General features: G+C 35.6%; 3 protein-coding genes and 1 long non-coding RNA gene across 8 annotated transcripts; 3 read left to right on the top strand and 1 right to left on the bottom strand.

Annotated features, from left to right (window-relative positions):
• Positions 1 to 432: 432 nt before the first annotated feature.
• LOC115447043 (zinc finger protein Xfin) lies at positions 433 to 5,221 on the bottom strand. 2 transcript variants are annotated; one of them, XM_037444252.1, is made up of 3 exons: positions 5,036 to 5,221; positions 3,363 to 3,518; positions 433 to 3,178 (listed from the first exon to the last, which is right to left on the bottom strand). In XM_037444252.1, exons 2-3 carry the CDS (start codon positions 3,503 to 3,505, stop codon positions 1,375 to 1,377), a joined length of 1,947 nt encoding a protein of 648 aa, XP_037300149.1. In that variant the 5' UTR covers positions 3,506 to 3,518; positions 5,036 to 5,221; the 3' UTR covers positions 433 to 1,374. The 2 variants fall into 2 exon arrangements, with proteins under 2 accessions (XP_037300149.1, XP_037300150.1); XM_037444253.1 differs by having other exon boundaries at positions 3,363 to 3,505; positions 5,036 to 5,158.
• Positions 5,222 to 5,599: 378 nt separating this feature from the next.
• On the top strand, positions 5,600 to 6,636 carry LOC119190990. Its single transcript, XR_005113327.1, has 3 exons — positions 5,600 to 5,953; positions 6,072 to 6,310; positions 6,397 to 6,636. It is a non-coding gene; the product is annotated as an uncharacterized LOC119190990 (long non-coding RNA).
• A 1,529-nt stretch (positions 6,637 to 8,165) lies between these two features.
• On the top strand, positions 8,166 to 14,344 carry LOC115447038 (acidic fibroblast growth factor intracellular-binding protein). Of its 2 annotated transcripts, none has more exons than XM_030173939.2 (11): positions 8,166 to 8,391; positions 9,030 to 9,126; positions 9,440 to 9,541; positions 9,679 to 9,760; positions 10,152 to 10,297; positions 10,409 to 10,508; positions 11,316 to 11,443; positions 11,684 to 11,752; positions 11,843 to 11,929; positions 12,464 to 12,562; positions 12,871 to 14,344. In XM_030173939.2, the coding sequence occupies exons 1-11, from the start codon at positions 8,307 to 8,309 to the stop codon at positions 12,947 to 12,949; spliced, it is 1,074 nt and encodes a 357-aa protein (XP_030029799.2). In that variant the 5' UTR covers positions 8,166 to 8,306; the 3' UTR covers positions 12,950 to 14,344. The 2 variants fall into 2 exon arrangements, with proteins under 2 accessions (XP_030029799.2, XP_030029800.2); XM_030173940.2 differs by lacking the exon at positions 8,166 to 8,391 and adding an exon at positions 8,577 to 8,595.
• A 1,254-nt stretch (positions 14,345 to 15,598) lies between these two features.
• LOC115447026 lies at positions 15,599 to 25,236 on the top strand. Of its 3 annotated transcripts, none has more exons than XM_037444340.1 (11): positions 15,599 to 15,739; positions 17,051 to 17,183; positions 18,507 to 18,577; positions 19,143 to 19,239; positions 19,789 to 19,947; positions 20,506 to 20,667; positions 21,194 to 21,337; positions 22,281 to 22,442; positions 22,642 to 22,839; positions 23,452 to 23,549; positions 24,492 to 25,236. In XM_037444340.1, exons 3-11 carry the CDS (start codon positions 18,518 to 18,520, stop codon positions 24,663 to 24,665), a joined length of 1,254 nt encoding a protein of 417 aa, XP_037300237.1. In that variant the 5' UTR covers positions 15,599 to 15,739; positions 17,051 to 17,183; positions 18,507 to 18,517; the 3' UTR covers positions 24,666 to 25,236. The 3 variants fall into 3 exon arrangements, with proteins under 3 accessions (XP_037300237.1, XP_037300239.1, XP_037300238.1); XM_037444342.1 differs by lacking the exon at positions 15,599 to 15,739 and adding an exon at positions 15,803 to 15,823; XM_037444341.1 differs by lacking the exon at positions 15,599 to 15,739 and adding an exon at positions 16,887 to 16,962.
• The last annotated feature ends 73 nt before the right edge of the window (positions 25,237 to 25,309 follow it).

Below are 25,309 nucleotides of genomic sequence, written 5' to 3' on the forward strand. Positions count from 1 at the left end.
ATTGAAACATCCTGTACTGTCTACAAAAATAACCAGTTTATATCACGTAACACAATCCCTGCAGCGTAAGTATCCAACTAAGGAATAAACGCTGACAACCACAAAATTGTAGAGAAAAACGATTGAAATGGACCCAAATATCAATTAAATATATTTAAATGCACATGATTATAGAGCTAGGGGTGATCCCTACGATGTATATGTATCTTCTTCGAAACCATTGTCATGTTCGTCACAGGAATTATATCAACACAGGAAACAAATCAATTACATGTCATCAATAGGTAATCAAATGAACAATAAATATATATTTAGTTTGTCAAAGTTGAGCTTCATGTATAGTATACCATATTTTTCTTCTCAAAAGGAAAAGTGTAGTATTATACTATAGTGAGTAGTGATATGTAATGGGTTAATCATTTTAATGCAAAGTTGAGTTAAAAATAATATAATTTTATTACAAAGAAAAAATGCTGCACATCTAATATAAAACTTAACAGCACAGAATTATTATGACAACTATAATTCCTTAATCATCAGTTATTTTAAGACGCCATTGTTTTCCAAGATGCTAGTGCTTCATATTATACACCAATGATTTAAAAATTACTCCTCAAGATCAATTTTACAGAAAAACAATTTTCTAAGTTGTAAGGGAAAGGAAAGTAAAGTTAGAGCTGCCCATTTTAATGTGAGAAATAACCCTGTAGCTATTTCGTCTGGAACAAATCTTTTGTGATACACTAATATAGAAATTTGTATTGTTTTATTTTGAATAAATAACGATTCACTACATCACAAATTAACAGAGTCCACACAAATCTTTACTAAGTCAAGTTGGTGGAAGATGTAATTATTAAGACAGATTGCACAACTGATACAAAACAAGCAAACAAATTACATTACATTGACCAAGCCTACTTTCTGCCGACCAAAGCGAAGATTGCCTAGAAAATAAATACGATTGTATTACATAACTAATAAGGATTGTTTGAGACAGTTGTGATATACATTTTAATTGTACAAATTATGCACAATAATTATTTTACGTACTTGTATTTGCTTAGTGATCCTCAGCTTTGGTAGACAGATTACCCTGTATATTGCGAGTTACATCCCATACATCTAGTCCAATTTCCTTCTACTTCAACATATTATGATTTTTAAACCATATTCTGTATTAAAAATTATTTTCCTGTAAAATTTACTTTATGTGGCGCTTATAGGCCATTTGTACTGTAAACATTAAATAAGAAATGGTACAGTTTAAAAAAGGTTTTCAATAGACAATATGGCTATATCATACCACTTAACACATTTTATTTGAAATTACTTCTTTTCGGAATCTAACAAGACTCGCTGAGATTTCACAATTCATTCTGTTTGTTTACTCTCTTGAACTTTTCCTTCAGCGACAATGACGTCAGTATGGCACCTCCTAAAATGTACTTCTAAAAGTGACTTCCTAACAGACTGGTAATCACACAGCTCACACTTAAATGGCTTATGGCCAGTGTGTATTGCTTCGTGGCACAATAAACTCTCCCTCCTCCCAGATCTATAGTCACAGAACCTACACTTCATACCTTCCCCCATATGCACAGTCGAAAAATGTTTTTGTATATCATACTTATTCCTACAAGAGTAGTCGCATTTTGTACATTTATGTGCGTAGTGAACTTTCTGGTGCATAACATACGTACATTTAAAATTCGTTGTAAAGTTACATATGTTACATATTAGAGTCCCTTCGGATTGACTTCTTTTATTATGTAGACTTATTTGATCCTTAGTTTTAGTCGAGAAATCACAATTGCAACATTTGTAAGGTCTATTTTCGCTTGTGTGGTGTCTTTGATAATGTCTTATAACGGCCGCTTTAAATTTGGAGGTGTACGCACATTTAACACATTGGAACGGGCGCTCCACATTATCAGATTCTAACACTTGTATGGTTTTTCGCGACTCGCAGTTTGGATCTACGATATAGTTTTTCAATTTTTTCAGCTTCGGTGTTTTTGTAGTTAAATTTGGGTTAGTAGTTAAATTAGTATGCTGCTCATTGAAATTATTGTAGGTGTCACCTTCCGTTATTCTATCATTCACACACTCTTTATAATAACTGGGGTCTATGATTGTTCTGTTCTCTGTTACTTTGTTAACCATATCGTACATTTGCGTCAATCCAGCTTTAAAAATGTCTTCAGCCATTCCATCAGTATCATTATATTTATGTTCAATTGCATTATTAATTTGCCCTTTGTTCTCATTTACCCTATCAACCATATGATACGAATTCATTGTATCCGTTTTAAAAACGTCTTGCTCTGTCAAATCTTCCCTCTGTGTAACATCTTCTAAATCATTGAGCCTTCCTTCATTCCCAGTTACCCCATTTAAGATACCGTGCGTATGCTCCACCCCAGGCTTAGGCACTCCCGTCATTCTGTCAGGCTGCTCACTGTCAACATCGATCGGCTTATCGCTAACACCATTACTCCCATTTACCACACCAACTTTTAACAACATATCATTAAAATGAGTCTTCTTGTGTTTCTTATTTTCGCACATGTAGAAAGTCTGAAAACCACAAATTCCGCATTTCAATGGATTTTCCTGCCTACTTCTCTGCTTATGTATGTTGAGCCGCCATCGCACCATCGTTGAGAAATCACAAACGTCACACGCACACGCTTTATCTGACACTTCGTTATGTATCTGAGATAAATGCCGTTGTATATGTCCCGCAAATTTCGTAACGAAAGGACACTTATCACAGGTGTACTCTCTGGTAACTTTGTTGTGCACTCTCGAGTGTTTAATGAAGTTATGGCGATAGGCTGTGGAGTAACTACAGTGTTCACATTGAAACTGTTTGTCTGTAGTGTGTCTACGCTTATGGGAATTCAAATTCCACTTAAAATAGGTGCTATAGTCGCATGAATCACAATAAAAGAGAGTTTTTACATCATCAGTGGACTCTTTGTGCTTTATGAACATATGTCTCTGTAAGGATGTGGGGTACTTGGTGGAGTACGTGCAGAGGTTACAGATGTGAGGTTTGCTGTTCATGTGGTCCAACACATGCATTTTCAAACAGTTCTTGTGTATTGTGGTGTAGGAGCACTGCTCACATTGTAGAATAGTGCGGTTATACTTCCTCTTGGATTTTTGTGGTCTGTAAAGAAAGCAAATTAGGAACTTCATGAAATTTTGGATATGTTTTGAGCATGTAACTCTCTGCAAACTTTTTACAGCTAGAATATTTAAACTGTATTATTAAGACACAATATTAATAGCTTTTTTTTACTATAGCTAGATATAAAAATTTGTGTTTACACTAATACATAAAAAAAAATTACTTCTGTGGTTCCTCTGTCTGTGTGACTTCCAGTGCATCTGTTTCTTCCTCCATGTCATCATCCATCTCCACCTTCACCCACACGCTAGCGAAAGTGTCGCTGGTGCCTTCACACACATCTCCAGGAATGTCCTGTTCTGTCATCTGGATGTAAATGCTGGAATTAATTAATAGTTCAGTTAAAAATTAAATTTAGTTATGGGTTTGTATGGTAATAGGCAAATACTATGTAGAAAATGAACACTATCAGGCACAGTACACATAGATCAGTCTAATAATTTTATTGTCTGAAAGAAACATAACATAATAGCAGCTTGGTTATTGCATAGCAGGGATGTCCTGTATAATAAATATATTCTCTAGTGGTATTATCAGAATATTATAATTTAAAAGGTTCTATGACCTACAGTTAACTATGTTACTCACATACATGATATACTTTATTATAAAAATAAAAAACAAACAATGCATATTTTCTTAACCCCTACCAAAGTCTCCTCTTCAAAAGTTAGCAAACACTTTTTGTTTTATAGCATTGTAGGAGCTAATGGCTAAGAGCTATCACTCATATTTTGCTAGTTTGTGTAAATTAAACAAATGATACCTCTAATCATCTCTAAAGTTTCTGTAGTATCGAGTTTACTGATTCATATAATTATAATACAAATTTTAAAAACACATAATTTCCTAAATCCTGTGAAGGTAATTATGTTTGTCCAGATTTTCATGTTATAATATAATAAACCCACACTAAAATCACTAAAATCTAAAAAAATTACTTTATATAGGTTTAAATAAAAAATTAATTAATAATAAATGCAATTTTATTTGCAATGTTTTATTTTTTTATGATAAATGTGAATATTTTTGTTGAGCTGGTTAATTTAAGGTGATAATTGATTATTTGTTTTATTTGCTTACTATGTGCAGCTAGCAATAAAAATTAGGCAGGGCCTAGACTACAATTTGTTGGCGCAAAGGGTAGTAGATGCAAGAGAGTGAGTGAGACAGTCATCAGACAACTCTACAGTTGGATGCTAGCCGCACGCGCATTGCGCCCAGGAACCACAAATGTTAGATGAGCCACCATCAATATGTTAATATGGTAGTATCTTAAACTATATTGAACCCAACACAAAAAAAAAAAAAATCTTAATTGATTGTGAAGAGTTTCCTTCTACATCTTCGAAGTTCAAGGTCAAATAATGATATTTTTATTTGATAGTATCTTGAAGTTACATTGAACCCAGCCCAAAAAATAATCAAAATCCTTTTTAATTTGCCCTTGCCCATGCCCTTCTGAATATTCGAAGTCTAAAGTCCTTTAGGACCTTTTGGTTAATTTGAATACGAACGAAATTAAAATGGAACCATTCCGAAAATACAAAATAGAATGTAAAAAGAATCATTAAAATAGGATGCAGTAAAAAATAACAATGAATGAATTTTAAAAAAATAGCAGGAATAGATAACCTCCTTTGGAGTCGATAACAGATAACCTGCTTTTGATTCTGTTGAAAAAAAATGTTTTATCGAAAGCAATAAACATTGGAAAATGAGTGAATGTTGGAAAAAAAATTTTTTTCGTAATGACACAAAATCCTAGCTTTAATGGATACTTACTTAAGAATTAGTTCTCATTTTATAGTAAACAATAACATTTAGAATACTTACATGTTATTTTAATACAAATATCACTTTGTTTTTGTACTTATTTATTATAAATTAAAATCCTAAGTCCTTACTCTTGAGTCTTGACAAGTGACAACACAATGAACAACAAGGAATGAATTGAATGGAAAATCAATGATTGGTTACAAATATTTCATAGGACATTCGAAACATTATACTTATTTTCAAAAATTAAACTATTCTTAACTTTATGTGTAATGGATATTACTTGAAGTTATGTTATAAATATGGTTTGATATAAAAGATGTAGTATGTATAATTTAAAAAAATCTTTCAAATAAATATTATGAAATTTTGATAAATATAGTATAGAGGGAAATATGTAGTTTCTGAACGAACACATCAAAGGGAACCGGAGCTCAGTATTAAAGCAATAAATATAATAATTGTAACTATTTTTAGTCTATTCTTTACGTCAAATGAAACACCAATCACCGCGCATGACGTCACACGTGAGTAAAATGTAAACAATCAGACGTCATCTGGAGACTGGATGTCATCTGGATGTCATACCGCGTTGTCGTCCTTGTCATTGTTCTGAGGTTGTCGTTATCATAGACTAATATATAATACTGGAAGTCGTTATTTTAATGCTTTAAAGTTGTTTTTTGACACAGAACTGCTCTAATAATTAATATTAATTTATATGGAACGGTGGTATGGTAACTTCTAACTTAATGTTTACAGATTGTTTAATCGTTAATCATAATGGACCGCAAAAAATATCGTTGGTGCGTAGTACCTGAATGTACCAATACTTCTATATCTTCACCAAACAAATTATTTATTGATGTACCACGAAAAGCAGATATACGAATAAAGTGGTTGCAGTTAGCAAGACGAAACTACGACGGAATGTCTGCAGAATCACCGATTTACTTCTGTGAGGATCACTTTAATGTAAGTAAATAAAAAATAGTGTTTCGGTTTAAAATAAATCGATGAATACTTCAATTAATTAAATCATTTGTACAACCACGGAGGTTATGTTTATGAGATGTATTCATTTATGTTTTAGCTGCCAAATGATATGGAAAATTATATGCGGTACCATATAATGGGCTCCGTAAAGAAAATAAGGATGAAACCTGGATGCCTGCCATCTAAATTTAATTGTCAAACAGATAGGAAAACAAATGTCATCAACAAGTATATGTGACCCTGCTGTGATCAAAAGGCAAAGACTTGCTCTTATATAAGAAGCCTTAAAAGAAATTGAATTGAAAAGTAATGAAGAAAACACAACTCAGTCTGTTGGTTAGTACCTATGTATTAAAATTGAACCAGTGCTTAACTACTGACTTATTATGAACTAGCTATATAAACTGGTGTCTTTATTTTAGGTGAAACCAATGCTGAATTTGTACATCAACTTCAGCAAAAAAGTGAGGATAAAAGTGTACAAGTTCAAATGAAAACAAAATATTTTAGAAAATATACACAAACTGAACACAAATCTAAGACTATTGCAACATCACTGCCTAAAATATGGACTTCGACCATATCAACATCTCCTTTTAAATTTGAATATATAGATTTAAGAACAAGTGTATGTCAAAAAAATAAAAACTCTTTTAAAAATCTGACTGATGCATCATTATGACTTCATCAACATCACTTCAACCATCATCACCTTCTGTCCATTCATTACAGTACAAAATGCCATCTGATAGTTGTAGTAGCTTAACCGAACAAGAAATTAATATAGAAAAAGAAAGAGAAGCAAAGCAAATCCTGGTAAATAAATGTAAGAAAATTGAATCAAAGCCTCAGTTGTATATAGGGTTAACAAAGGAGTGCTATATTTTAGTAAATTTAACACATCATAACACAAATATCCCTACAGAGCACATTCTATTATGCTTTAAAAAATAAGGTTGAATACAACTTTCTCGGAACTAGCCAATCAATTTGGTATGTCTGAGTCTTATGCAGGTAAGTTATTTTTAAGTCTTATGCAGGTAAGTTATTTTTAATTTTTAAAAGTATTCTGATAATTTCAAATATTCTCAAAGTATTAATTGTACAACTAGACAAAAAAAAAATTATTAGCATGTCCACTTATCAACTTACAAGATAATATCTATACTATTATATAAAGCTGAAGAGTTTGTTTGTTTGAACGCATTAATCTCAGGAACTACCGGTTCAAACTCAAAAAATATTTTTGCGTTGGATAGCCCTTTGTTCGTGGAGTGCTATAGGCTATATATCATTACGCTATGACCAATAGGAGCGGAGCAGTAATGAAACATGTTGCAAAAACGGGGAAATTTTCCCTTTACCCCAGGATTATTTGGAATTTAAAATGTTACCCTAAAACTAATCAAATAATTCGGGACTACGTACTTTTTTTTCCTATATCCTTACCTATGCAGACGCCACTTTTTCTCTTAATAATAATTCTTGATTTAATTATCTCATTTTATTAGAAATAACTGGCTGTACACGAAAATTGTATTGAATAAAAAATTATAATTGTTTCATAGCCTACAATTTTTGTAGGAAACATCCACATCTAAGCTCAACATTTATTACAATACCGTAAACAATAGCTTTAATACCTTAACTCGTAGAAATACCCCAAATCTCATAAAAAAAATACCCTACTGATTCAGTTTTACCCTAAATCTAGGGTAAATTACCCTAATTTGGCATCATTGAATCACTGTTCAAATGACAAGATTTGTCAAGTTGCTTTACCCACGTATGACGTCACACGAGACGAAATGACATAATGTAGCGTTTGCGCGGGAATTATAGCTATTTAACATTTAGGCATGGTTTTATGTACTTTTTAAGCTTTATTTGTACAAAATACTGTTTTTTCTTGGCTATTTATATCCACAATGATCAATTTAAAACACCTTCTGTAAATTTGTCCGGTCCCGTATACAACTGTAAATAAATATTTGTATAAATTATAATGTAATAATTTTCTTCACATCATACGTAGTACCTTACTAACTCTATGTCTTCACACTAATATTTCATATTTGAAAGTTAGAAATAATAAAATAAACATTTATATCTACATAAAACAATATAGTTCCGTATTCCATTTTCAGTCATACAGTACGCGTTATGTACACTGAGTAAGATTTTCATTAACGGCAAGTTGGCAACTTGTATAACACGAAATGTCAAATTTAATCCAATCAATTTCAATTTGTCTGACAAATTTTGTCAAAACTACTGTCAAAGTATCGAGTGTTTTCGCAAATATTTATTTTGTAAATAAAAATATAAAGCAATGTATACAGAGGTAGACGTTTTTGTGAGTAATTACACATTGATAGATCCCGAGATATATCAGTTGTGGATAGAAGGATGTTCATGTAAGTGCAGCGGGTATTCACTTTTATCAAAAGGGGAATGTCTGATTAAATCTATTATTAGATTGTGGGATTTCACGTATAATAACATTTTATTAGGAAAGATACATATAAAATAGCCTATAACACATCCACACAAGAGTTTCAAACAATCATCGAGTATTACACGCCCCGTAGTCTCACTGGGGAATTATAAATGACCTGGGTGTGAGTATTTGTAAATCTTCCCATAAAACATGAGGGATGCCTGATACAAGGTTTGGCATGTTAAATGAGCTATGGAATATACGACTATTCGATGAATTAATTACATATAATTATTTAAAAATAGACTTGTTTGTAGATACCAAGTAATAAGTAATTAAACTTAAGGTGGTAGCTCAAGGTCCATTTTCATACATTTTGTTTCGGCTTTAATCTGGGTAACTAAACAAGTATTGGCAAGTAAAGAATTTAAATTCACGTCTAGTTAGTGATTAGTTCTCGCAGTTGAAAGAAAAACGTAAAAATAATTAATAATCATGGATATTTCGGCCTTTAAAATTTAATATGACGAAATGGACCTTGAGGTATCGCCTTAAATATTAAAAATAGTTCCTTAAATTGGAGTGTATATTAATTGAGTAATTTCGGACTCCTAGCAAGTGAAGCGGTATCAACACTCCACCAAAGAGGGGCCGCCAAGTTGCTCGGAGCGTCTGTAGAGCTCATCGCAAGTGATGTTCTGGACCATTACAGGTATTTCAAATTTATATATTTATTAATCACAGCAGTCAAAAATTTTATTAGATTTGTCTGCATATGATATGATATGGCAATACGCTTGCCCCAACACAACATACAATGGAACATAGTTCGCAAAATATGGGTGTAATCGTTGCACCTTTGTCTACTCCATTGGGTATAAAGTTGTGATGTGTGTGTGTCTGTATGTGTATAATAATCTTTAGTTGTTCCATTCTGCTATGCAGTCTGTATAGACTTGAACCTTTAGACTCTGGTTGGTGATGGTTATTGTACAAAAAAGTATAAATAAGGTTTTTTTTTTCAGAACCTTTGCCCTCCTGGAGCGTCTTCTGACTGTACCATCCAAGTTATCTGAGCAGATGATATTCCAGCTGGATGATCCAACCAAACAGATGCTTATTGAGAAGTAAGAACTATGTAGTAAACTTATATTGAGTAGCGGTGATACAGAAGAATGGAGTGTTAATTGCTGTACCATATTTAGGAAACAGAAAAATATAATGTACAAAATATCTACCCACTTACAGATTTATATTTTTGTAGGTATTATGACTTGGATGATGCAGTGATCCGTGAACTTCTGGGGAGGAAGCTCTCCTCAAGACACAGGAAGGATTTAGATGAGGTAAAATGAGCATAAAAAGAAGATAGTACACATAAATATTTGTATAATGTTGCTAGTGAAAAAAATAAATTTTAATGCTCTCTATTATGCTACATTTTTGTATATAAAAAAATTACACATAGACACAATTTAATAAAACATTTGGATAATATTAAATGTCAGATCAGATAGTTTTGTTGGTAGAGTTATACTGCATGTGCTGTGTCAGACCGCAAGATATGGGGTTTTCTAATCAGTATTAGCCTGGAGTGTGAAATTTGCCGATATGTCAATAGATTTGCTATCTATCACGTCATAGGATGGAATGCATGTGGTGGAAAGTAGGTGCTAGGTTGCACCTCTGCTTACCTCCAGGGGATAAAGGTGTGATGTGTATGTAAATAACGGCCAGGTGGCGGACCGGTCGGGCGCTCCGCTGCGGTGCTGCAGGCGACAATTCGACAACGTGCGGCGCGTTTTCAAGGCAGTCGAGGAAATGCCCGGCAACGTCGTGGTCAACATACGGACCACATTCCTTCTGTCGGAGCCACTTGCCAAGTTAGTTGTTATTATAATGATATGAGTACCTATGAAGGCAAAAGCCATATACTTGTCTTCGTTTCTTTACTTGTTCATTCGCCGACATTTTATTGCATATTCTTGTTCCAGAAAGTATGCGGCGGTTGTGTTCATAGCTTGCATGAGGTTCGAAACAGCCAAGAGAAAACTACAGTACTTGACGTTCAATGACTTTTATCATTGTGCTCAGGTAAGGTTTGTTTTTTTTTTTATAATTGCATGGCAAAGTGGCCCTACTGCACCTGATGGTAAGGGCCCGTTCAAGTATTTCGTAACGCAATTTGGGGGGGAGGGGGGTTATCTTGTAAAACGTTACGATGCGTTACAGGGGCGGGAGGGGGGTCTCGTACAACACGTTACGTAACATTGGTTTTTCTATTTTAAAACAATAACAAATAAATTTTAGCGACTTTCCGGTACTTTGCGTATCATAATTGTGAATATTAGATAAAAATTTACACTTTACGAATTTTTTAGCGGTTTACATGGGGGGGGGGGGGAGAGGTCTCCAAAATCTTCAAAGATTGCGTTACGTAATACTTGAACGGCCCCCAAGTGGAGTGGGGATCAATAGAATGTCTACTGACGAGAGATGATTAGCCCTCAGCAGTCCGACCAGATGAAATCGGATATACGCAGGCTCATCCCGACACGCGACACACTTTTGTGGGCTACTATGGCTGAATGGATATAAAAACTTAAAACATACAAAAAAAAAAAAAAAATTCACGTCGAATTGATAACCTCCTTTTTTTTTGAAGTCGGTTAAAATATATCCTATCCCCATCAAATCTGGTAACATACATAGTGGCTAAATCGAAAGACACGAATATGGCAGGCACAATTGTGTTGATTGTGGAGGATCTCTCGTCAATCAATATTCTATTTGATACTCACTATTAGATGCAGTGGGGTCACTTTATTATCATATGAAAACATGGGAAACAACCATTTGTTCATATTTCTATAACGAAAATGGCTGTATTTTGATTTGCAGGCTATAATGGCAAGCTGGACGTACTCCTGCACAGGTCCTGAATACTACGACACAGAGATGGACCGCGAGTTCCTGTTGGAGTTACGGGAGCTGAGGATTCTGCTGGACAAGGAGAAAGAACATAAACAGTGAGTTGTATAGTGTTGCAAAATGTAGGAGGCTTGTTAATTGTCTTCAAAAAAGTGTTTGATACTTCGGCTTGATACTGAGTAGAAAAACCAATATCACTTTTCCCGACCCAGGCATCGTATCCGAGACCTCAACACTCCAGCCGTACTGTGCTACAACTGCGACATCGAAGCACGAGAGTTATGGAAATATATTATTGTAGAAATAGTAAATATTATGTAATAATATTTTTGTTTCAGTTTGATATGTATGCGTTTGAAGCCGAAACTGCTAGAGAAATCGTATCAAGAACTGGAACTCAACTTTAGGTATTTTATAATTCTATTTTCCATTATTATAATTTTGAATATAAACCAACGCATATTTGTAACATATTATTTTGTGTTATTTTTTGTCAGATTGTACACGCGTGCGCTGGTGGGCGTGGCTTGTAATCTACACAGAGGTCGGGAGCTTAGGTCGCTCTTTATAGACCTCCTAGAAAGGTATATTATAATATTACTTTAATGATATTACAAATTTTATTGAAATACTTCTATACAAAGAATGATTCCAGAAATAATTAATGTTATACAGATTAATCTAATTATCAGGGCTTGACAACAATTGCCTGTGACCTTAGCATTGAAAATAGAGAACGTTTTTAATCATTTAAAATTAATCAATTTAATTAAAATAGCATAAACGAATTTCAATAAAGAATAACCGTTAATCGTCAAAATCATTTTTAATATAAAGTTTGTAGCCAACACCCCTATTCCTCGTACCCGCCGTCCTTGCTCCCGCGGCGGCGGTTGGAACGACTCGCGGCGTGTGCCCGTGCGCCTGTTTTACTCCTCCCTTCCCTTAGTCATAGTAGTATATCAGTGTGTTATTAAATATATAGCAAAAAAGCAACGCATTTTATTATTGTACCACGATAAGTTAAAAAATATTTTTTATAGTAACTATATCCATAACTATGTATGGATATCTAAACAAATACTTGCGTAATCTCATTGCCAACGACTTTATTTCAGATGCATAGAGCCTCTGCGGCTGGGTTGTTGGCCCAAAATAGACTTGGCTCAGTTCCTGTGTGCTTACGAACAGTGCGCGTTGCAGATGGACGTGCTCAGGTAAATGTGACACGCCATTTTATGTATTGGGATAGGGGACTTGTATATACTTGATTATCAGATTTCTATGTAGTAGGAATAGGAGAGATGTAGATACCTGGATAGGAGACTTTATGTACTTGGGTAAAAGAGTTGTACAGACTTAGATAAGGGACTTGTATATTTGGATACCTGACTTGTATCTATACTTTTATCGACATGGTAGTGTTCTTTTTGGTTATTACAACTTAATGACGAGACGAGCAAGGTATATGAGCTTTCCGTTAATGGGCGTGTTTAGAACTTAGTTAAGTCCACTAATTTTTCAGGGAGGCAGATTTGAAGAGCGTGTGGGAGAGGTACATGCGCGTGATAAGCCAGTGTCTACTAACCATGTACCATGCTTAAACAAAAAATAAACAGTCTGGACATTCTGAAGAAATCCTAGCTGATGTTTCCGTCTGTAAAATCTTTATTTCATGTTCAGCCTATAAAATAAAGAAATATTGTATAAAACATCAATAAATTGTGAATAAATAATAATGACTACACGCTACTCTTTACAAAAAATATTCGTAAATTGCGTAGATATTTTTGTGAATACTATGGTCTAGAGCACTGATTTCCCAAAGTGATCCAGGTGAACCCCCAGGGGTCCACGAGAGACTTAACAAGGTCCACGTTGGCGGGACAAATAAATGGGGGTTTACAATTCGCAAGCAGGGGTCCACGAAAAATGTATTTGAAGTGATAGTAAAGTACTAAAATGTTGGCTTGACTTCACATATCAATGTAGGCAGATATTGATAGGGTTCGTAAGAAACAAGATGACCCCAACATAACATCTAAAATCATGGAAGGTGTCTATGATAAAAAAACTTTGGGAACCTCTGCTCAAGAGTGATTCTGTGTGTGATGTGATACTATGTATGTGATTGTTGCTTATTTATATATTTATTACTGAGTAAGTAGGGAAGGAGAACTAATGGCATGCGTACAGCTAGACAGACAAAATAATTTAACCACGTCAATAACTATAGGGAATGTGTGTCAAACAAAGCATGGTCGGGACCGAAAAAGAGGTCGCCAAGTAAGGGGACCTCAATAGCTAACGCCGACGCTGGTCAGCCATTACACATACATTCTTAGGTTTTTTTTTTAAATAGCTGCACGTTAATAAACTGCTGTCCCGGAGTAGTGTATACACGAGCTAGTTTCAGAAGTGTTTAGAAATTTGTACCTAAAAATCTTAATGAATTTTGCATTTGTTACTAATGCCCGACTGAGAACCCGATATTGGTATTCGGGTCTCTCATCAAATGGACGTCTGCCTGACTTACTGTTGCCATAAGAAATAACCTGAACAAGTTCAACTTCAAATCGCCTTATATTTTCGTTCTATCTAGAGATTTTTACTGATATAATAAAATATGATGATATGTATGAAATTGGAAGAGGCGAAAGTGGTGTATCAATATCGTAGCATGTGGCACTCAATAGTCACTGCCTACCCCTGTACTAGGACGGTGTGAGTGTGTATGTACACAATAAAAAATATGATTTACTATAAATTTTATAAACTTGACGTGGTAATATCTTCAGCAATTTTTGCTGCTGACCATATCCTTTACTACGCAGTGCGATTCGGGAGGGGTACTATGGCAGGTTCTTCATTAGTGTGTTTACTGTACGATCGGGTTATAATCTTAACACACTTGTTTTGATAGTTAATGAAAGCAAATGTAAAAAAGGTAATTTAATTCTAGTATTAATGTGTTATAGAAAAAATAAATATTTAAAAAAGACAACTTGTTTTATTGATCAATTAATTACTTATAACTCCTTCATGCCCTATTACCGTCCAATGTAGAGTCGACACAACACACTTGTCCAAGCATAATACAAGGTAAGGTTTTACCGTGATTTTTAATTTTCACCATAGATTTAGAAACAGTATGTATCCTTTATGATTTTTACTTTCTCCCTCCTCTCTCTAAAAATCCTAACTTTGGCAAATCGTGTTAGAAAAACCCACATAGTACTGCCCCACCCAGACATCGAATCTCCGACTTTATTCACGTCCTATTTCACCGTTTAATAGGTATCCTTTAAATCGTTAAATATAGTCCCTCCGGCGCGTCTTTCGCAACCGATTTCATACGGTCAATATTGGACAGGGTGATTCAAGAGGAAGGTTCATGTGTATAATCATCGATATATATACGTCAATGTATAATTCAATAATTTACGAAAAAATGTAGGCATATATGCTCTGCTATTCGTGAGAAAGAGGAGCGGGTCGCTACCACTCGATTGGTTCAAAACAATTGAACTATTAAAAGTTGATATGTAGCTATCAATTTTCCTATATTCTATTAAACAAGTAATTTTTATGAAGATTATAAATCAGCAAAAACTGCGTCAGTGTTACCTTTTTACTACTTATGAATAATTTTGTTACTTATGAATATACCCAAAACCAATGTGCGTTCAACTAATAATAAAGTTTACCAGGAATAAATTACAGAATATCCTGTTCAATTAAATTGTTGAAATTATGATATAGTGACTGTGGGTTTTGTAACAAACGGATATTATAAATGTTTAAGGAAAATGAATGAACCTCGGTAGACATAGAAATATAACTACATAGCAAGATATTCTAATACCAACCAACAACCTTCCCAGATATTCGATAAAATAAACTGCAGTTGTCTGGGATTAAACATTTATATTACTGCCGTTTATCTAGAAGAACTAGGGATACGTCAGGGACCTTAAATAAGATGCTTTCCTTCTATAATCTACAATCGTTAACGCTAATAAAAAACAAAAATGTACAGGAACGATATACCCTAGCGATAAGTCACGTGATCAAAGAGAACTAACAGATTCCATAAAAAACAGATAGGATAAAACATTTGCAACTTCTCTACGACCTCAGCTCGGTTACCAATTATTGCTACTATTTCAGCGTATTTATAATTCAAGTAATTTGTTTATTTCGAGTGTCCTGTAAAATGAAAATGTATGGTTACAATACTCTGTAATGTAACGAGGTTATACTCAAATAACTTTGTACACACGATGGGGGAAAATGGTCGGTATTGGATTTATAAAATATAATTATTTGTATAAATTAGTTATGTAAGATGCTGTGCATTGTGCTGGTCATGTTATTTCTGTTCGCAAATGTTGGTAAGTGTTTTTTAACCTATGTGAGGTCTCTTACGCGCAGTTTATAGACCGCGCCTTATATTTTGCATCCAAATAAGACACTAGGTACCTATATTAGTGTATTATCTATGCTAGGTATTTTGAGTTTCTGTTTTAAATTTTAGTGATGCTGATTTTTAGTAAGGTTTCATCCCGACTACTCGCGTATAAATGTAATGCCATAACAGGAAATAACATAAAATATTGTAAATAAGTAGTGTATGTTGCTGAAGTATAGATTTAGCCATCTGCGGCTTAGTGCTAAAAGTGTAATATTAATGTCTGATATGGACTACTGGCATCAGCCTACGAGCGACGATTGATTAGTTGGGAATGGAAAGGACTGCCGAGACGAGTGTTCGCAAGTTCAAATCCCAAGAGCGCACAACTCTGATTTTGTAAAAATGATGTGTGTATTCTTGGTGAAATATCGCTTGCTTTAACGATGAAGGAAAACATCGTGAAGGAACCTGAGAAGTTCTCCATCAGAATTATGAGGGTGTGTGAAGTCTACCAATCCGCACTAGGCCAGCGTGGTAGACTAAGGTCTAATCCCTCTTAGTGGAGGAGGCCCGTGTTCAACAGTGGGACAGTATATAATACAGGGCTGATATTGTATTATATCGGGCTACGGAAATGATTTTTATAATCCAAACATAAGTTTATATTACGGCCACTGGTACTGGCGAATAATAGTGTACACGAATGTGGTAGGTTCGACGATGGAATGTTCCTACTCGAAAGGTCTCGATATTTTTGGACCTTAATTTACGAGAGTGTTCCTTACCATTCCGGATCTATCAAGAATGTTTCACGTACATTGATGGAACAGGCAGCCGGGCATAAAAGGGGACGCGCGGCCGCCGCCAGTCGGTCTTGCTTGCGACGCGATCAAGAGCGATAAGCGAACTACAAGCGATATCGAAGTGAACTGAGTCGAGTGTGACCGCGTATTGAAGTGAATGTACTTACTAATTAGCAAATGTGTTTCAGTGTTTTAGTGTTCATGATTTTAATTTAGATGTCGCAGTGCTCGTGTTAGTGCTAATAAGAGAGATGTGTTTTTATATATAATCGGTGCTGTCTCATTGTTAATTCCTAACTATAGCACGTACCAAAAGATAACATTGTAAAAATAACATTGTAAAAAAATTACAACATATCTCTTATATTTAGAGTAGACAACTACACGCTGAATTAGTCAAGTAAATAATCGAAATATTCATATTTCATAATTACTTAGTCAACTCAGTTTTATATGATAATTGCATTGATTATAATATATTATTTCAGAGCTAACTTCGAATCAATTAAGGGTGATTATTAAAAAAAAATCTTTCGCCGATGAGTGTGTCATTATCAACAATACCTTGACTGAGGGAGAGTCAGCGTTCATTGAATTTTATAATGGCGAGAGGGATGTGATGTAAGTAAAATATAACATACTAGGTGTTGCTCGCGGCTTCATCCATGTAAAAATCTTTCCCGCTACAAAAATCCGTATCTAAATTACAGTTGAGTTCCATAGCACGACAATGATGCATGCGCCATGCACTTGAAAATCAGTTCAAAAATTAAATATTTATTTATTTACACTTTGTACATATCTTTGTACTAATAAAGATTATGGTTGCAATATAATGTGGTCGGGTTTTTACAGAATTAATTTTAATCGAAATATTCATATATCATTATCTAAAATAAAGCAAGCCTTCTGAAGTTTATTTTACCGAAAAAAAAAAACGATTGTTGATGCAGTTCCAAAAGTTTAAAAGTGGTTTGAGTTTTTGAATATATTTAGCTAGTTTTGTGGCTGCATACAAATTTATATATATTATACTTGCCGTGTTTGATAACCTTAAGATATTAAAACTATCACTTGTTAGTTATCACTGCTCATAAACAATTAAAAAGTAATCATACTTGGTCGTGAAAGAGCTAGTGGTAAGAAAGTATGCGGGCCCGGATTGAATTAGCTCCCCTGCTAAATATAACAGCAGGCTGTTAGTCTATTTTCAAAATGACTTAATTTTGTATTTTATGTAGAAAAAAATTGCAACAGCACCCACTTTGGCACCTTATTCTGTATCCTACAAAATATTATTTTGTCAGTGCGTTACAAGGTCGTACCGTAATGGCTAGCGTTAATTGACATACAGAATACCATTCCACACAAATCCACTCTTTTGTAAAACTGTATGTAGATCGAATTCGCCTATCTCAAAATTATGTAATATCTGATTGGCACAAGTTTATTTACATTTAAAAGGCAATTAACACGTTAGAATTGCTTAGCTATGTTGTGCAATTAATATCAATACTTAATATACCGTAACTGTAATATTCAATAACGTCAGCTTACTTTGTAGTAATTTTTCTTATTTCTTTTTCTTTTTGGGCACAATGTCGTCTTTATTTGCATGAAGTGTTCACCTTTCTATATTGTGCAATAAGTTCAATTATTGCACATGTATTTTTGCATTTTGATTTAGTGCACCTAACAATTGTTTGCGAATCTATTAAAATAAAAAAAAAGTTCGAGACAAGATTATGTAATACGCCGTGTTACAAGTTTACACTGTCATAAAGTATAAGGCCCTTGGATTGAAGTATTGATTACGTATCCCAGAATTCAGAACTAATGGTTCATAAAAGAGTTTAATCGTATTTCTATGGTTTTAAATATTCCCGCTTTGTGGCTTTAAAACCTACCTGCCTAACTACTTTTTATATATTTTTTTTCCTTCAGATGTATGAGTAATGGTAAAAAAACTGGAATGGACTCTAGAATGTGAAAACGGTGACTGGAAAAGGTATAAGGTGAGTTTACATAAAATTCTATTCAGTATTAGGCAGAACCATATCAATAGGGATTATACAATACTGCTAAAATAACCAAAAAAAAAAAACAAATTGAAATTAGTCTTTATGCTAAACTTTATATTGATATAATTTTTTTTAACCACTTATGCGGTATTTGACTATTAAGGTTCCGCGCAGACATTGTTATTCATATTTAGCATCAAAAACACCACATAAAATGTTCATGTCGAACAACCACTATTATGTTTAATTTATTAATTTATTTGGCTAGCTAGATTTGTTGCACATGCACAAAATAAATTAATATTTTAATTTGAAATTAATATTATCTTGTTTAGGCATATAATTGTAGTATTATAATTAGTTTCCCTAACAAATATATTAAGCACTAATACACATACAATTCCAAATAAACACAAACCGTCTAAAGGAGATGTCTAAAAAGGTTTTTTATCCGACAAAACTTTTAACCATCCTTATTCGCTAGTAGCATCGAGCTAGTGGGCTGTATAATATTGTTACACAGGATACGTATTTTGTCTTACGCTAATTTATTTTTCAGATCGCGGAGGTTACCGCGTGGATGCACGGTACGTGGTCGTGCAACATCTCCGCCGATAGAACCTTGTGTGACCTGGACGTAAAGATCATCGCCAACGGTATCATTTTTATAAATCATCCGCTTGCCAGACCCCCAATATGAGGTCGGCACTGCAAATATGCTCTAGAATAGTCTTTGCGACCGGCTGTTGTCGACACTGCCGGAGGCATGCACTTTTAGCAACCCGTACAACAACCAACACACATTGATATGGGAATTGATCTCAATCCACCCTGCATTTTACATTAGTTTGACGAAGTGATTCTGCATTTTATCCAAAGTATTGCCTGTCGCCTATTGATGGGAGGCAGGTTATTTGATGGTATCTACACGCTGCCAAACTGACGTCACCGATCAAAACAAAATAGGTGTGGGGATTATTAAGGCATAGAGATTTCGGGCGACAGCGGAAAAAAAGATCTCTGATTTTAACTTTAAAAATAATAGCGGCACGCGCCGCCCCTTTTTGGTACTGTCCTTTTTCAAGTCTTTCCTTCTTCCAACTATTTTCTTCTGACCGTCGTTACGCTGCTAGAGCGAAGAGTATTTTTCGCACCAACTAAGCTGGTCATATCCTCGAATTTTAAAACATTTATCATATTTGTAGATTCTTGGAGTATAAAGGTCAATGGTCGAGTGATCGGCCCTATTCAATACAATGAAAATGATAATGTAAGTGTCGCGGAGCATGAGTTCTGCGAGAATGAACGGGCTCTCGTCGACTGCGGCAAATTAAAGCCAGCCAACATAACGTTTAAAGTACAAGGTAATAATGTCTGTCTTCAACGCAGTCACTCGCTTACTAATTTCCTTCCTTATACATCTCACTCGTTCTATTACGTGGCTGCCTTGTTGGCCTAGTTGTACTGCATGCGCGGTACTACAGCGCTCTGAGGTCCTGGGTTCGAATTCCGGGTCGGGCAGTGATACTCATGTTTTCTACTCAGTATAAGACCGGAGTCTGTAATTTGTTCCCGATATGGCGATAGGATCGCCCCCTATCACATAATAGGGACAGAACACAATTTGCGAAAAGTGGGTGCCCTGGTTGCGCCTCTGCATACCCCTTCGGGGATAAATGCGTGATGTGTGTGTGTGTGTGTGTGTGTTTTGGTTCTATTATTCACTCACTCGATCCACAGCCCATACACACTGCCACTAGATATATGAGCAAAGAGTGCAACGCTCTACCGCCCTGTTGGTTTCCGTCTCAATAAATAAGTCGTATTCAAAACATAAAATTGATATCTTAGCCAGCATTTAACTAAGGTACCATTGGTTAAAATGACAATCAAACCTAAGCCTTACTCATTTTTAATTTCAGATGAACCGAGTATTAAATATATCCGAAATAATACTGTTCAAGCGGAAATGTTCATGAAAATGAAGTCTGAACACAATGGCAAGTATATAGAATGTCACCACAACTACTCCGGCGTGGAATCGGTCGTGCGGATCAAACTGAAACTCAAAACACACATATATGGTAAGATTATCGGCTCTGTCTATTTCGGCTGTTAAGGAACAGTGTATTCGATTTTAGTGGGATATATTTTGTATCCGCCCGGATATCTACCACTGTACACAAGGTGTTAAAATCCATCGTAGAAGCCCACGTTAGTATGTCGCGTTCAGGGATCAGCCTGTGTATATCCTGTTCAAACAGGTCGGCATAATTGTGCCAACTGGCAATGTCTCTCGTCAGTTGATATTCTATCTGGACCGCACTTCGCTTACCATCAGATGCAGTAAGGGTCACTTTGCAGTGACCATATAACAAGTGTGCAAGGACTGTGTTCTATTTTATAGGTAGATACAAAATAAACACTGAAACTTTTTCTTATATGAAAAGTTGGATGAGTTTGTCGAACGTCATGGGATACTTCCATCTATTACCAGTCGACATTTTCATTTCATTCACTCCACTTCACACCAGGTGTAGCGAAGTCATGCCGTTCTAAATTAAAATATTAGTAGTATTAGATATACTAATATACTGTGTGGTTTTTCAGATAGCATGTCGCAGTATGATGACCATAATACAATGTGTTCCACCGACTCATATGCCACAGTTGACTTCAAAACCAGTTTAGATATTTGTAACTTTGATATGGACAAATCCATCTATGGACCACCTGGTCCTACGTTTCCTCATGGTGAGTTTTAAATAACCCCGCCATCCTGTTAATGGGACACAGCAATCAAAGACGAGCGGCGGAATTACACTGTTTTATTGACTCATGCATTTTACGGCGCTAGATGAAAATGGTTTGACAGTTATGTTCACTATCATATGACATTTGTGGCCAACACTTGGTTTGATAGCCAGTAGCAAGATTAACTGGAAAGCTTATAACAATCGTAGTCAAGAAAGAAATATTGATATCAATGCATAGTCCTTTTTCTGATGGAAGAATACGTCATAATTCGACTTAAAACGTGTTATTAATATGAATAGAATAACTCCCGCCTCAGTCAGTGATCAGGTAACGCGGCACGTCGGCTCTGGACTCCCTAATACATGGGAGCTAACATGGCTGCCACCCTCCCAAGGCAATTCTTGTGCACTAAATCTACACATACTACACAAGCCCGTAGGGGGACAATTGTCGCGGGTGGAGGCATTCGATGCATTGTATATACTTAGTTGGTTACACAGTGAGACCGAAAGGGACCCGCGGAGATTCCTGTCGGCTTCCTCCACTCGTGCTAATAATAATAATATCAGCCCAGTATACAGTCCTATTATTAGGCACGGGCCTCCTCTACTACTGAGAGGGATTAAGTATTAGTTCACCACGCTGGCCTAGTGCGTATCGGCAGACTTTAAAGTTCTTAAAAACTTTTAAGGTATGCAGGTTTTCCTTCACCATTAAAGCAAGCGATTATGCACAAATAATAACCACATGGCTTTAGAAAAGTCAGGGATGCGTGTCCTTGATTTTGAAAGTAAAGTCCCCTGTCCTGTATTTTACACTGATTCATTTGATCGCGGTGCTCCTCTACTGCTAAGAAAAATAGTCGAAGCAGTTTAAAAATAACTGGAGCCAGTTATATACTCCATCCATATAGTAAATTGAAGGGTGATTTTTTTTTCAGAATTGAAAGGTTTGCAACCATCCAACGTCGCGTTCTTATTTAAAAATTTGACTGATGACAAAGAAGTACATTATGAATATTCAGACAAGGAAATGTTAAATATCTCATGGAACATAAATCTTGTACCGAATATATTTAACGAATACACGATGTATTGGAAAGGTAAGAGCAATTCAGTTGGAAATGATTTACAATCAGCGATATAAGTAGTTGAACTAAAAACTTATGTTAGTTGTATCTGCTGTATGTAAATAACTTGCGTAAGTTAAATTTGAAAATACAACTCCCACCTTCTCGTTATAATTTCGAACATCATTACTATATTGTTTAATTGAATTACTGATATAATTTGCCCTTCCAGACACCTTATTATCGTCATTACCCATAATGACCACTCAAGCGTCAAATAACCTAATGCAAGTATATGATCCGATCACGCTCGGACCCGCTGATGATGGTACAGTCATTAGGTTTGTGGTAACAATAGGCGAGAGAACTGTTGATAAGTATAGAATTATACTGCGACGGTTAGCGCCCGACACTGCCAAAGACGATTTCTGTAAGTATTTAACTCTATTTAAAATTAACTGCCGAAGTGTAAGGACGTGATTGATTCCCTCCTAACCTAATTTCGGACATGGTCAATCTCAACGGAGATCAGCCAAGTATTTACACAGGACATATTATAGTGCACAAGTGGATCGGTTAGGTTCGCTTTCTGTTCCTTCACTCTCATAGTCCGGTGATACGACATGACCGGAGAGAGATCAGGCGTTGGACCAATGGCTTTACGCGCTACGTTCTAAGCACGAACTATGTGTAGTGTACCCGAATGCAAAGGGTCGGCAATTTTAGAGTCTTCATTTCTTTGTTTATCTGACAGCCAACTGAAGTAAAATTGTATCTAAATATTAGCCAATCACAGCGTCCCTATACTTCAGACCCTATATCTACGCACTGCGGAGGCTATCTTGCAGTAAGCACTGAGAAACAGACTTATTACGGCTTTGGATCAGCCTGTGTACATCCGATTTCAACAGGCCGGCATAATTATGTCGACTGTCGAGAGGTAATCATCTTTCGTCAGTCGACATTCTATTTTACCCCACTTTACTTACCGTCAGGTGCAGTAGGGTGAGCACACTATTAAACAATAATTTTTAATTTTCAGGGTTCTACGTCATAACGGGAGTCCTCGGTTGTATTATAATAATATTAATAGTGAATATAATATGGATTTTGAAAAAAATAAAGCGAAGAAAATCTGAGGTAAGTGTTTTAATAAAAATGCGTATGTTATGCTTTAGGTACGCGTGTCCCAATTATGTGAATAGGTAGTGGGCTACTTTATCAAGTACCTTGAAATTTAAGGCTCTGGTGTTGATATTGGTTGGTAATCGTTTGTCCTACCGTCAGCCGAGTGGTTCGCTCGTCTCGTCATTCTATTAAAATAGTAAGGCTTACGATCGATTCCTAAAATATCCTAACTGCTAACTAACTATTAACAATAAGAATAGACCAAACAAACAAATTGTACCTAAGCATGATTTTCGTGAATCATTGTTGCTGTGGTTCCGAAGGTATCTATTAACACCGGTTATGGGGACAGATTATTAGTGGAGCGTCAGGGGCGAAGCTACCGTCATATAAGCCTTATTAGTGATACGGAGCCCCCGAACTTTCCTCTGGGCCCATATCTACATTAAACTAAGCGGCCCAATAGTTCGCACTGCCCTCAAGAGCCGTTATTGAACGTTAACTACTGTTCATTGTTAACGTGCGCTTCATGTCTCAGGGCGTAATATTAGCATTTGTAGCCTGACCAGGAAAATAAAAAATCCTTATCATGTGGTGAAATATGTACCTAATTTATTGTATTAACATTAGCTTTAAAGCTAAGTTACCAGCAAGTTCCCAAAGCAATATACTGCACAAGAACGTTCAGATACACTAACGGCAATATTTCTTTGCACATGCGACTCGTTCCATGTCTTGCAAGCTTCGTAATTTATAGAAGTTAGCGTGTTGTGATATTTAGGTACACAGTAAAAATTGCTTGCGGAAGATAACGGAAGTTTTCTTGCTAATCTAAACACCTGCAAAAAATACGCCCCCAAAACAGAGTTTGTATTCTAGTCAAACATGGTAGTATCGTGTCGAAAAAGTAAGTATATCATTTGTTTAAAAAAACTACAACTTATGTGATTTCAGCCAGTAATACGCAGAAACGTCGAAACGTGTTCAAATGTTTACGAGGAGATCGCGCCGTTCCCGCCGCAGTGGGACAAGCAATCGTGGAGAGAGACAATTAACTCCGTATACGAGGGAGCCGAAGCTCACTACTCTGAAATTAAGGCTACAGCGGAGCAACGATATGCCAAATAACTAGTGTTTCCTGTGGAGATGGGAAGGGTTCTTTGCCATTCCAGTGGGCGCCAGGCTTTATGTTTTTGGCGTGTTTAGATTGCGCTGTATAGATGTCGGCAAATATCTTGACCCATTCGCGGGCTTGAGCGAAGTTGCTTGATGTATCCATTTTTTGGTTAAAATGTCTCGCTGTAGCCTCGCGCAATTCCCCGCTGGTGCGGTAGTTACGGACTATCTCTGGGGACAGCTGGTACGAGCAAACAACGCTCCTCGAATTCAACGAAAGCCCTGCAGCATGCATCACGGGAGGACTTTTCTTGGGTGGGCAAACAGTTCTAAGGTGGGTGCTGAACATCCGTATTCCTCTCCTCAGCTGTGCCAGTGTTCCTCGCAGACATCCAAAGAGATGTGTCAAGATATTTGCCAAAAGCTATACATAACTATTATAAATGTGTAGAAAAATAAAGAATAATGTAGAGGAATTAATCGTAATTTCCAAAGAACTTTTATCATTTTTTTCGATCTATTGTGAAAATGGACCAATTAAAGTTTTATATTAGTGCCAAATAAAGATGTTTTCTCATGTTTACTAATGTCTTATTTTGATTGGTTTACTCTCGGAATGGGACCGGAGATTAAGATTGAGATTGCTTATAAAAAAT

The sequence above is a fragment of the Manduca sexta genome, chromosome 28 (assembly GCF_014839805.1).
Source record: "Manduca sexta isolate Smith_Timp_Sample1 chromosome 28, JHU_Msex_v1.0, whole genome shotgun sequence".
In the NCBI taxonomy this organism is placed as follows: Eukaryota; Metazoa; Arthropoda; class Insecta; order Lepidoptera; family Sphingidae; genus Manduca; species Manduca sexta.